At 45.3% G+C, this 14052-nt stretch overlaps 1 protein-coding gene across 8 annotated transcripts in view; it reads left to right on the plus strand.

Annotated features, from left to right (window-relative positions):
• LOC119187444 (uncharacterized) overlaps positions 1 to 14052 on the plus strand; it is a 134349-nt gene that overhangs the window by 37181 nt on the left and 83116 nt on the right. For 4 of the 8 annotated variants that reach the window (XM_075878726.1, XM_075878727.1, XM_075878730.1 and 1 more), the window contains exon 8: positions 171 to 209. The exons of the other annotated variants lie outside the window; for them this stretch is intronic. In XM_075878726.1, the coding sequence (XP_075734841.1) occupies positions 171 to 209 (39 nt within the window). The remainder of the gene's footprint in view (positions 1 to 170; positions 210 to 14052) is intronic. 8 annotated transcript variants of the gene reach the window in all.

Here is a 14052-nt window from a genome sequence, read left to right on the forward strand (position 1 = left end):
CTGACATTCATTGTTGCATTATGCAACTCTGTAAGTTCATAACATTCCCAGTATTCTGAATAGCACCTTTTCTTCTCCTTTTGTTGTTCTCTGTATTGCGACATTTGATAGGTTGTCTTCCCTGATTATTTTCTCTACCATTGAGTCTTAACTTCAATATTACTTTGCAGCCTGATGAGCAAGTGATAAAAGCATTAGATGACCCACAAGTGAGTAAAAAAGGTGCCTGTTTGACCATACTAGCTGCACAAAATGCACTATCAATGTGGTGTGCTCTTTGCCCTTTCATCTGCTAGGAAAAACGAGTGCCTTTTTTGCGCTTTTAATGGCACAAAAATAAAAATAAATAAATAAATAAATAAAATACAGTGGCACAAAAGGAATCAGATAACCTGTGTGGCATGGTACTAAGCACACAGCTTTCTTAATAGAATCTGGCAATTTTTATTTATATTACTTTGGTTAGGTCATCAGCTTTTAGTATTTAGGCCTTTTCCTGGTGAAATATCACTTCATTTTATGCCATTTCACTAGGCATTAGTGCAATTGAAGTACTTTAGTATTCACAATGCCCACGGCCTATAGGTGGCGCACCATGCAATGCAGAATGGCTGCGGAAGGATGATCAACCCGTGAACTCGCATAAGAAAAAATAGGACGCATGGACGTACTCCTCGTGCCCCTTTCACCGGATGAACACTTGATCTTCAAATGAATGTACACTGAACCAAATTACTTTACCAACTGATAGGAACTGCTCAATGTTTGCTACCTCATTTTTTGCCAAAGTGGAAAGGGTGGTGGTGTCAGCTGATCAACCGTGTTCCAACGATGCTTTGTGTAATCCTGTGCATGCTACAGCGAATTGCACAAGCTAGAATTCATGTATGAACTGAACGGTACTCTGCTTGCTGCAGCAAATTGCGCAAACTAGAATTCATGTATGAACTGAACGGTACTTTGAGATCATTTGTGGCGAGCCTGTCTAGCGGATTTGCCCCAGAAGTAGGCCACTAGCGAGTAGCGCGCTGCCATTACTTGTGCTTTAAGAATCGTGCAGCTGCTTCTTCAATGGAACACAAGCATTCAACTTCCCATTAAGTAGTGCTTGTGTCACAGCCATGATCAGACTCTAACAGTGCGCAATTCCCAGCACTCGAATGTTGCAGGTTCTATCAGCGCGATCGAAACAAGGTTATCGACACGCGTACGCTTTTTTCGCAGTGTCAACATTGCAAAAATTTGTCAAACAACAACGACGTTCGGATGGCACCGGTGAAGTGCAGGAGAAGTTAGCGTGGACTGTTGTCATAACTACATATTTCATTGCTCTAACCATTTCCCTTCATTGGTCGAGCTCGAGCGTGTTGGCAGCATGTGGCGCTTTGTAATATCCACTGTAATTGGGATACATTTAATGCACAAAAAAGTATGCTTTTATTTTGAGCTCGCTGAAGGATATTATACAATAAATACATTCAAAGTGACTTAATATTAATATTTTTTTCACACGAGCGTGAAAAAAATATTAATGCAAGACGGGACGTGAAGTGTAACTCTCTGCTTGTGAGCTAGCAGCTGATCATTCATCGTCGCTGTCACTCTCAGCGCGTTGACAACTGTGTACTTCCAATGGAAAATCTTTGACATCAAGACGGTTTTTTGAACATCACTGCTGAAAGTAATCTAAGGAATTCTTTCCGCCAAACGACTTCGATAGCACCAACAATGCATCATTCACCACGGACAACACCCACATGGCGCCACACACCACGTTTATCTGGGGTGCCCCAGTGTGGACACTGCAAAGATTACTTCGCTCGGATACCTGGCAAGAAAGGAATCTCTTGCAGTGTGCTGTCATCTACTAACGAACGTAAAAAAACAAGCAGCGCAGCGTAGACCAAGGTTTAGAAACGCAAATAGCGAGCCTGTGCTACTTTCCGCGTACAATGTTATGTGATTGCACTGTGTGAAAAGCACTGACGAATACTATGCGCACGTAAAACAAGGAGTGTTTTACTGGAATGATCAGACGAACATTTAACTATCCGAAGTGGCTACAGAAAATCTCATGAAGCTGATATGTGTACTCTGCAGGCTATAATCGAAAGCACGAGTTGCCACGCATCTTCACAAAAACTTCGCGTCTCACAAGAACGAATCAGATTTATCGTGTCATGGGTGGTCCCATATGTTCACTGGTGCACGAAACATACGAAGTGGCTTGTGTTCATTTCTTGCTAACGCGTTCACGCTGCGGCTAGCCCTGCCAAAAAAGGGAGCATTGGGAGCGTCTGCCTACTGATCATCCTGGAGAGAACGCTCCTGAATTCCGCTAGGCGGCACGACAGTCTATGAACATTGCGAATATGAAGGAGACTAGCCCACTTAAGTATGAAATCTGGAGGTCCAGAAGGCCCAGGCATCAGATCTTTTTAAATCTTGTAAATCTTTTTGGAGTTTAGTAAGAGGGCCAAGGCATTCTCTTCCATTTTTTGTTAGAAATGGCCTTTTGTATTATTGTTGGAGGTATGGCTTGGACATTGATTTGGTTGTCAGTTCAGTTGACTTCTGTTTTATGGCACCTTCTGTGTAAAAGTGTATGCCTGCATCATGAGCCGTAATTATGGCATGGTGCAAGCTGGTGCAGTTGCTTATTAAAGTGGGAAAGCAGTGCTACATGGGCATCGCCCTGATGTTGCTGTTCGAAATGACATCTGCCGATGCACAGATGTTTCCAAAAAATACACAGGAGCTTCCTGAACCTAACAAACAATGTAGCTATGTGGCTATAGTAAGCTCCACTGCTTAGTTATTGATGCTTCATATTCATACATTTTCTAGATATGTCTAGTGTAATTTCATCATGTGTTTTCAATGTTCTTCTTGCAATTTGAAAACACACGAGACTTGTTTTTCTGTTTGTGAACAGCCGGCAAGCGGCAACTGCAAAAGAGTATGGCCACATCAAAGCACATTTCATTTTCTCAGAAGGCACAAATAGTCCTAAAGAATGAGCACATATTGTACTATCATTCTCAGCTACACTACGCGAGTGCGTGCTTCAAGATGCTGGAATGTTTTGCAGTACCACTTATCGTGGCATACACAAGTTAGTGGGAGAGGGTTTGGCTGTTCTAGTGAATGCACATCGCCCGCATTCACTTTCTTACACTCTCACCCTTCTTTATTTAGAAGAACCTTTTGTCTTTCTTTTTGCTTGCTCATTCTATCTTAACCGAAGAAAAATTCAGTGACCTTACCGTCCACCAGACATGTCGTGCAAATTTTATCAAAGAATGGGCATTAACTTCATGCAAGAATGAATATGCAAATGCTGTTTTGCTTGAACGCTTCTAGAGAAAATGGCGAGCCGTCGGCAATGTGGGCTGTGCAATATTATCAGTAAAAATTTTTAGCAGAGCTGTGCCGCCCATGCTCAATGTGTTGCCATTGATACTGTTCTGGTGATCGCTAGCGGCATTTTTTCTATGGGTGCGGCAGCTGTTACTTCACTTATTGACAATAACTGTGCTGGTAATATGTTTTAATAACACTAGTTATGAACATATACCACTCTCCCTTTGGTTTGCCTGCAAAATGGGGAGGCAGGGAGCGTTTTACAGTGAAAGCTGTTATGAGATTAGAACACGAGTCACTCGCGGCGCCGTAGTTGTCTGCTGCCGGTGTCCATAACCAGTACTGAAAAAAAAAAAAAAAAACTCGAAACTCCAAGCGCACAGTGGGGCTTGAAACCGGGTCCGCTGCGTGCCAGCCCAGTATTCTACAGTCGAACCCCGCTACAACGAAATTCATGGGGTGCGGAAATTATTTCGTTGAATCGAGAAATCCGTTGTAGTGAAATAAAAAAATTATAGCTGATCTGAGCTCGCAAAACAAAGGAACATTTATTATTAAAATTAAAAAAATGTCCGCTGCTTCTTATTCTTTCCCAGCAGCGTCAAGACGCGATTCAAAGTCATGCATAGCGAGGCCATGGTGAAAATCACGCTGAAACAACGCCGACAACCGCTTTCGTAAACGTATCAAACAGTTGCATTAACACGTTAACACCAGCAGCCGTCCGTCGTCATTTGTATCCGACAATGTTGAGATGGAGGCAGGGTATCGTGGAGCGGCGACTTTTGTATTGTTCTATGCCATTCTTATCATCCATCACTTGCGGCTAGCTAATTTTGCTGATAACGCGGACGAACAGCCGCTCTGATTAGTTACCACACTGGTCAAGCGTGAACATAATGATTAGCATCAGAATCTGAAAAGGCATCATGCCGCGGTTGCACCCAGGAGCTGCGAGAAGGAAACCATGAATTGAGCCACTGAGCTTCAGCTTCGAATCGTCTGCAGCTCGAAAGCAAGCCAGTGGCAAAATCAGGGCCATCCTCCATGCAGCAGGACAATCTCATTGCCATTGCTATCGAGCAATGGCGGCACCCATGCGTGCTGAACAGCTGCGGTTTCCGGTGGTGCCAACATGTGTCTTAAACTTCGTCGACGTATTTTCAGGTTCTCAAAATGCATGAAAGTGTTAAAGATTGGGTTTCCTATATAGCAATAAATATCTTAGCCTGGAATTGCATCATGAAATTTTGTTGAAGCGGGGCGGCAGTAGAAAAAGCATTCGTTGTGGCGTCAATATTTATGCATTGACTCCTATGGACTGCTGAAGGGGAACCGTGAATTTTTCGTTGTAGCGGAAATTTCATTGAAGCGTCGTTCGTTGTAGCAAGGCTCAACTGTACCACTGAGCCACGCTGGTACTTGGGACTTGTTCGCAAAGTGGCCTTAGGTAGGCTTGGTGTCGGGAAAGGAATCGTGTTAATATGAGTAAAGAAGCGTTTTAGAATAGCAAAGGAACAACCAGGCATCACACATTGTTCAAGCATAACAAGTGGGTCATCGTATACTCCAACCCATCACAAAAGCTTATTCTTGATTACCTATCAACTGTGGTGCATACCCACGTCAGGCATAATTTCTCGTCTTCGTCAGCCACTGCATGAACAATTTGCACGAAATTCCTCTCAAGTGTTTAGCGGATACCACGCTTCTCAGAAGAATGACAAAGGATAGCATAGCGAATGCCGGCCTACTACTCAAAAATTACGATTATTAATGCCGTAGTGGTATCCAGCGAGTGTGCTTGTAACAGTAGCCCAATGAGTGTTTAGAAAAACCTCTGAAAGGCCGCTCCTCTAGCTTTCACTATGACCGTGCTGGGCCTTCCGCGCGCCCCACTGCGTTGGTCTAGTAGCTAAGGTACTCACTCGCCTGCTGACCCACAGGTCGTGGGATCGAATCGCAGTTATGGCGGCTGCATTTTCGATAGAGGTGAAAATGCTGTTGGCCCGTTTGCTCAGATTTAGGTGCATGTAAAAGAACCCCAGGTGGTCAAAATCATAGCCCTCCACTATTGCGTCTCTCATAGTAATATGGTGGTTTAAACACCACATACGTTAAGCACCACATATCTATCTATCTAGCCTTCTGCGCAAGCCTGGCGTTTTTTTTATGGGTACGTCAACATGAAATTGTGCGAAGTGTTCTCGAATGATAAAATTGCGTGGCTTTTCAAAGGAGAGAACTCTGACCAGGACAGGAACAATCAGAACATTGGAGGTAAAAACATCCGCATTGACAAATAAGATCGGCACGAATCTTAAGCAGAACTGTGAGGCAAGAGATGCCCGATATTGACTAAAATGATTAATTTTGTAGTGTGGTTGGCGTATAAGCTTAGTGGGGCTTAGTTTCAATTAGAAGTTAATAATGTTGGTTTTGTATATTTGCATATAGCGTGTATGTTGTGCGTGTGTGTATTAAATGGGTTGTGTTGTTAATCGAGTCATGTCTTAGTCCGTTGCCCGCAGCCACTTGTAATCTGTGACAGACATGCAGGCTAATGTGGTGAAATGTGAAAATAAACAAGATTGCGTTTATCTCATACCAATTATTTACTGCTTATTTGGCAACAGTTACAGTGTAGACAACTTATAACGCAATCACTTATAGTAGTGAAGAGCCCGTTATTATGCGGTCTTTTTATACTCCCTTTTACCTTCCCATAGAACTCCATGCCCATACCGCTTATTGTGCAGTCCCCCAAGCTGAAAGACCGGTTATAATGCAGTTGCCAGAAAATCTTTGTGAAAATGCAGTAGCGAGGGTGTGTCTGAAAGTAGGCGTGCTGTGTGCACCGCTGGGAAGCGAGCGACGAGGTCATTGCAGAGGAGGGGGGAAGGGGGGTGAAAAAACGAAGGCTGAAGGGAAGAAAGAGGAAAGGAAAAAAAATTGGCCCCGTATCTGCATGTTAATCTGCAAATGTTATTGAAAGACGATAGTCTTGCGTGTAGAGAGAGTGGACAAAACATTTATTTGATGTTCTGGGCAAGAAAATCGGTGAATGGTATTCTGGAGGCGTTGCAGAGTGCCTCGAGCGTGCAGCGGAAGTGAACGAGCGCATCAAGTCACGTCACACGTGAGAAATGAGCGCTATCTGGCAGTTTTCTTGGAAAACGAGACGCGCGGCCGTCTTAGAGGTGATAAGGTGTAGAACGCAAGGCGACGGGTAGGTGCCACCACCGTGTCGTCTTAGCAAAGCGTTGGAAACACTCATATTTTCGTCCAAGTGTTGCATGGTCAGCGCCGTGTGATAAACACTACGGTACTTAGAATTACTTATGTATGCCTTTCTAGTAAAAGACGCACATACAGAATATATACGTGTTGTTATGGTGCCCCAGACATGCGCAATAACTGCTTTTAATCGACAATTGCAGAAGTATGAACGCTGAACCTTGAGCGAAATAGGTGGGCGCTGCTGATCGGTCGGCCATTTCAAATACCCGATGCTGTTAAGAGTGAACAAACAGACAAATGTACAGACAGACAGACACACACAGACACACAGACAAACAGACAGGCAAAATTTTTTGCGTCGAAGGTCCACAAAAAAGACTATCGTCTTTAATACTTGTATGTAACTCTTAGGACGGTGGTACGTCCCGCCCACAACCTCTTTTTTTGTTTCTTCTTCCACCTTTTCTCTTTTACACCCCTCTACACTCACCCAAAAGCGCTGTGCCATGCCAAGTAGTGGTATGGGCAATTCTTGCTTTTTAATTGACAATCGCATAAGTATGAACGCTGAATCTTGAGCAACATTGGTGGGCGCTGTGGATGGGGTCGGCTGTTTGGCGTATTGACTGATGCCGTTCAAAATACCCGGTACCGTTAAGGATGGACAAACAGAAAAATGTACAGACAGACAGACCAAAATTTTTGCGTCAAAAGTCCCCAAGAAAGACTATCGTCTTCAAAAGCTGGCTGCTTTGGTGACAGATAAGCCTTTGCCCCGGCACCGATGCCGCTGTGTACTAGCGTCGCTAGCGTGGCTCCAGCTGTGTGGTGCTTGACATGGCACGTGTGGTTTCGTCCTTACCAGCTGCGCTTAACAGTTTCCTGTCTGGTGAAGGGTCATTGTTATCGAGCTTGCTACAAAGATCGCGTCTGCTACCTCATCCACACGTTTAAAACCTTTTATGGCTTTATAACGCGAGTTTTCACTTTTGCTGCAAGTGCGCTGCCTACGTTGCTTTGCGGGTTTTCGTTGTTAATCTCCCGGCCACAAATGCGAACTTTGTATCATGCATGCTGTTCTTGGTTCAATGCTTGAGTCCGATCTTTTAAATGCCGGATCTTCATGTCTTGGACAAACTTTCCGCGACAACATACTGAACGGCGCCCCGCCGCGGTGATCTAGTGGCTAAGGTACTCGGCTGCTGACCCGCAGGTCGCGGGTTCGAATCCCGGCTGCGGCGGCTGCATTTCCGTTGGAGGTGGAAACGTTGTAGGCCCGTGTGCTCAGATTTGGGTGCACGTTAAAGAACTTCAGGTGGTCGAAATTTCCGGAGCCCTCCACTACGGCGTCTCTCATAATCAAATAGTGGTTTTGGGTCGTTAAACGCCACATATCTATAAATCAAATCAACATACTGAACGGCACGCTAGGCCTACCGTAATTACTTGAATCTAACGCGCACCTTTTTTCCGGTTAAGCGAGTTCGTAAGTCGCATGTGCGTTAGAATCGAGTACGAACAAAAAAAATTACGGTCAATCTATTGCCATCGGCAAATCCAAAATGGCCGCCCCCTACGTGCGTCGGCACCACGGATAAAGGGAAAAGGTCGGCACAGCGCGTCGGCCATTTCTGCCTATGTGTTTCCCATGTGCGGCACTTCGTACGTGTGCTGAGGAGTTCGTCATGTAGTAGTGCATTAGCATCGACGGCGTGGAAGGGCTGACTCCAAAAACTCGAGTGCACCACGATGCCGCTTTTAAAAGAAAAGTCATCGCGTGTGCAGAAACGGACGGAAATCGGGCCGCATCGCGGTCGTTCGGAGTTCCCGAAACGTGCGTGTGGGAATGGGGGAAACAAAAGCAGAAGATTGTCGACAGCAAAGCTTCACGCAAAGGCTTCAGTGAACCACAGCAAGGTCGGTTTCCGCAAATAAAGAACTGCTTGGCGAGTATGTGCTTGAGCAGCAAGCGGCACAGCGGCCCGTGACGACAGAACTGCTCCAAGTGCGGGCTATGCAATTAGTCTTGGAAAAAGGTCTAATGCGGAGCCAGTTCAAAGCGAGCAGGTGCTGGCTAACTAACTTTATGAAGAGCAAAGGCTTTTCCCTCCGAAGGGGAACATGCATATGCGAAAAGTTTTGCAGTGGAGTACGATGAAAAGCTTCACAGTTTTCAGAGGTTCGTCCTAAACTTGCGGCGCAACAACGGCTACCTGCTTGGACAAATCGGGAATGCTGGTCAGACGCCTCTTTACTTCGACATGCCTGGCACCACAACCGTCGAGAAGGGGGTGAAGCAAGTTCGCGTGCTGACATCGGTCCACGGTAAAACTACAGTGACGGCAATGCTCTGTTACACGTCAGATGGGCACAAGCTTCGCCCGTACCTCATATTTAAATGGAAGACGCTCCCGAAAGGAGTAGTTTTTTCGAGTGGTGTAATCGTGCGGGCCAGCGAGAAAAATGGGTGCGCGTTGCAATCGATGTCTTAAGTTTTTATTTTTCGCGGTGGAAATCGGGTGCGCGTTACAATCAAGGGCGCGGTAGAATCGAGGAAATACGATCGGCATTCTTGAATTTCCGTAGCAGTCACGTACTAAGTTGCGGTTTCATACGGAATCAACGAAACTTTGCGGTGGCCTCACTTGACAGGAAGAGATACATAACATTAACGAAATCGAGGGTGGCACGTGTAGCGTCCGAACGGTGGCTCGTGATTTGATTTGATTCGATTAGGATGTCTAAAAATTGTGTGAGCGCCTGTGAAATCCAATGATTGGTGTCTTTCAGCGCGGGAAATTTTAGACGTGATTCTGCAAAGTTTCTGTGTAATGCGCATAATCGAGGCGATCTTGGCAAAGAAGTAGTTGGTGCTCTATATTGGCAAGGCACAGGGAGCAACTTACCCGAGAAATTATCGAAGCAGAAAGAATACACGTGCTAGGCAATAAATGCGTAAGCACTTCATCGGTTGCTTTATCCCAGGCTGAACGCGATTACCTGGCTGGGCTTTGAGGCATTAGAGGACCTGTCACACGTGCTGTTACTGGTGTGTAGATTGGGCTTGTTTTTTTACATTTATGCTCTGTAATTTTCCTTTTTAGACATATAAATTCTTGCCACTCTGCGAAATAAAGTTAGTTGGAAGTCAGCGCTCTTTCTGTCTACCCTGTCCTTTTTTCCTTTGTTCGCGCGCTGAAACACCTTGCAAATAGTTGGTGAATTTTCGCAATGATTCTTTCTTTTTGTTAGACCCCCCCCCTTTTCACGTTCGTTTTGTTGGCAACGCATGGCATTTTGTTGGCAACGCGTTTTGTTGGCAACGGATGTTAATTTTTTTTAATATTTGAGAATCTAAACTGTTGTAAGTACCACACATCGCATGCTTTGATTATCGGACACAAGAAGCTGCATGCTCAACAGGTTTTGTGTAAATGCGGCTTTTGAAAAAGGCTGTTTTGGTTGTAGTGCGGTACCACTTATAGTGCGGATATTCGCGACTCCCGTGACTTGTGTTGTAAGCAGTTTCTACTGTATATGGGACTGTGGTTACTTCTATAATGTGGTGCTCAGCTTTTCTGGCTTGATTTGATTTCTGCCACAAATACTAGTATTTTAAATTGTAGGTCACTCCGCAGCACATTTCTGACAACCTGCCATTTTTCGCTACATGAAATTGAAATGATGGTTGTCTATTAAATATATTTATTGAGAAATAATATTTTTGAGATGCTTCAACAATGCTCTAAACTCCCAATTAACGTATGGTAAGTTCAATATCTGCTCTTAAAACACTAATAGCTGCTCTATAGTAGCATTTTTTTCTGCTCTGAAAACACTTATGACTGCTCCAAAGCAGTACTTTTCCTGCTCCAAAGTATTGTCCAATATAAAAATGCACTTCCATCTCTGCATCAACAGTAGTGTGTTTGCTCGATGCTACTTCTTGCACATAGAGGGGGTGTAGCGTGCATTGACAAGATGAAACACACGTTGCTTTTGGTACCAGCCTGTCGGGAACCTAGACTTGTCTGAAAAAGATACTGTTTTTCAGTTGTCCGTTGTTCAGAAGACGTGTTCTGTTGTGAAGTCAAGATGCGCCGTCTTGTTTGACAAGGAGAGGCTTCTGGGCCGCAACGTGGCTCTTCAGTTTACCTTCCATTAGCCGTCGTTTTATTGTCTATGCGTGTGCAGACCCTCCAGCAGCCGTACCGATCTCTGTGGCATTACTGAAGGGGCTTGCCTTCGCAGCGTCGAGGATGTCAGTGTCTTGAGCTGCAGTCGTTACGAGGTTGCCGTTTATGTGGCGCATCGCTGATGTGGCCTTCTTTCCTATAAGCTTGGATGATGTGATTTATGGTGTTATTACACCTTCCCATCATGTTAAGACTGATTAAGGTATGCACACAAATACAGACACAAGAAGGAAATGCTAACACATCGGGTTGCATGTGTATCTTCTAGCTTTATGTTATGGGGTCTTGAAGTGGAGAGGGCTATGCTCTTGGAGTGAACAGACACAGTAGACATGGTCGGACCAAACAAAAACAACACATTTAACTGCTTTTAGATCGATGATATCGCCAGCCAAATTAATGCACAATTGTGATTAACACGCTAAAACAATCATACACAATATTACCGTACACTCAATAACATAACAAACACAAGGTAGCGCGAAGGCGGCGCCGCCAACCCTCAACACTCCACGAGGGCTCATGGCAGATGAACCGTGGTGCCGTCCATCGCGGACCCGCTGCAAGAGAAAACTGTTAGCGTCAACCGCCACGCGCTAAAGAGTATCGCTCGTCTCTCATGTGCTGCCAGGCGTCACTGCCGGCATCTCTGCACTAACCAAGATGATGATGGTTGTAACAAACGCTCACGAGCACAACACCACCTACCGCTCAATAGTTGTAAATCCTAAATGCGGCCTATGCGCGAAACATGTGCGCCACGAGGTGCAAACGACATTACAGGGGGTGTTAGCAACCCCGCATTCCCCCAACCTTAATTCAAATCATATCTCGAAAAAACAGCATGAGAGAAAGCAGCTACACAGACTCTAACAAAAGATGATTACACATGTCCATAAATAATGTCCGTGCACTACGACACCGCTGCCGGTCGACACTACTGCACTGTCTGGCTCGACGACTTCACCTCAGTACTGGTCCCGCAACGGCAACGTTGCTGTCGGCGCTGACACATCTTGTGGTTGCGAGCAGCACTCACGAGGGCGCCGGACTGCAGGCAGTTGGGCAGGTCCCGGACATGTCGATCACCCGATCTCACGACTGCATTCCTCACCAACGGCAAAGACGATGTCCAGAAGACAGCCAGCCATGGGTTACATCACTCCTGCTGCGTACACTCAAAATACTCGATGGAACAATGCAGTAGGACATAGGGAGGAGAGCGCCGGGCTCCTCGCCCACGTGGTACGATGATCAGTACTGCTAGCAAATACATCAGTGGCAACCGAGATGCCCAGCTCAAATAAAACTAAGGTCGCTTTTTTTGAGAGGGTATGCGGGTCTTAGAGCAACAAAAGATAGCCAAAAAAATTGCCCGCAGCTTCCCTCGGGGGAACACTGAGGAGGATGCGGACCATATAATTGGTTAACGGGGTGTTAAAGCATGACTAAGAAATCTTAGCGCCACAGAACGGAAACAAAAGAAAGAAACGTAGACAACACGAGCGCTAACTTCAAACCAAGTTTATTAGGAAACACACATGAATATATACGAACTCAAATCACAGAAATCTCACGCCTACTTTTTTACACATATATTGTTATACAACGTCATACAAAAACAAAAAATGTAATATCAGGAAATAAACAGGTAAACGCGCATGTGTAAATGGAACCAAGAAAACTTAGAAAAACTTAACAGCCCCCCGAAAAACCCTACAAACGAAAAATGTAACACCAACTGCGCATGCTTACCTCGGTGAAACTATGAAAACGTGCTCATTAGGAATGAAAATTCTTTATCGTGAAGGAGTACAGACGGATGACTCACGCACTTCTCGCCACGTTTTCGGATGAAGCAGGCCTCAACTAATTCTCGGGTTAACTGCTCTCTGTGACGGAATAGCACAGCTGTTTGATCGAACATTGGAGTACAGCCACACTGACGGCAATGTAATGCCAAGTGGGATGTCGGTGTGCCTTTCAAAGAGCTGTGGTGCTCGCGTAGACGGATATTGAGACACCGCCCAGATTGGCCCACGTAAACGTGTCCGCACGAAAAGGGCGTCTCGTATACCACCCCTTTTACACAAGACACGAAACGAATGCCATGTCTCATTGTGCACTTGCCTTTTTTACCACTTTTTTTATTTTCACGGTGCTGCAGTCTCGGGCAAATATCCTTCAGTTTACTTTTGGCTGAAAACACCACGTTGACGCCAAAGCGTGCCGCCACTCTCTTAAACCGGTGGGACACTCCGTGAATATAAGGGATTACCGAGAAAGGTCTGCTCCCTTTGCATCTTTCCGTCGCCGCCAGCTTACCACCTGCTCTTATGGTTTTAAGCAACCTTTCACTAACAGCGGCTATAACAGCATCAGGGTACCCTGCCTGCCGCAACTTAACTGCTTGTTCACACATGCTTTGTCGAATCAGGTGCGGGCATGACTTTGAGATGGCAGACCGGATACAGGAGCTGGCTATTCCATTCTTTACAAGTCTGGAGTGACCAGACTGGTAGTCAAGCAAGCCCTTTTGAGACCTTGGTTTATATCGCCAGCATAAACCATCAGGGCTAAATGCTAACTGGAGGTCTAAATACTGCAATGCATCGTTCCGGGGTACCTCACATGTGAACGTCAAACCGTGCCCTTGCTCCCTGAACACCTTCATTACATCAATCATTTTTCTGATAAAAACACACCTGTCCACGAAAACCAAGTAATCATCAACATAACGAAACACTTTGAATGCCAGATCAACAAGACTACCCTGTATAGCCCTGTCCACCTTTGCCAAAAATATTGTGCTCAGAATAGGCGCGACACACGAACCGATACATACGCCAGATTTCTGAGCAAATACTTTCCCATTCCAAGTGACGAGTGTCGCTTCCAGGTAACACCTCAGTACCTCGAGGAACCCCTCAACTGACACACCTGAACGAGAGGTGAACTCAAATTCGTCCTCTTGATTCCCAATACACTCCTTTACACTCTGCAGAAGAGGGGCTTGCGGTAAGGAGTAGTAAAGATCCTCGATGTCGAGGCTAAATGCCCTTAAGCCTCCCGAGTCGTTGTTCCTAAGAAAATCTACGAGTATATCCGAACTAGCCACTTGAAAAGGGTCAGCCACAACCAGAGATTCAAGGTTCTTTTGAAGATATCGGGACACTATTTGAAGCCAAGTGTTCCTTTCAGAAACTATTGTACGGAAGGGAATGTCAGGCTTATGAGTCTTAGCGGTAAAGAA

This window comes from Rhipicephalus microplus, chromosome X (assembly GCF_043290135.1).
Source record: "Rhipicephalus microplus isolate Deutch F79 chromosome X, USDA_Rmic, whole genome shotgun sequence".
NCBI classification, from domain to species: Eukaryota; Metazoa; Arthropoda; class Arachnida; order Ixodida; family Ixodidae; genus Rhipicephalus; species Rhipicephalus microplus.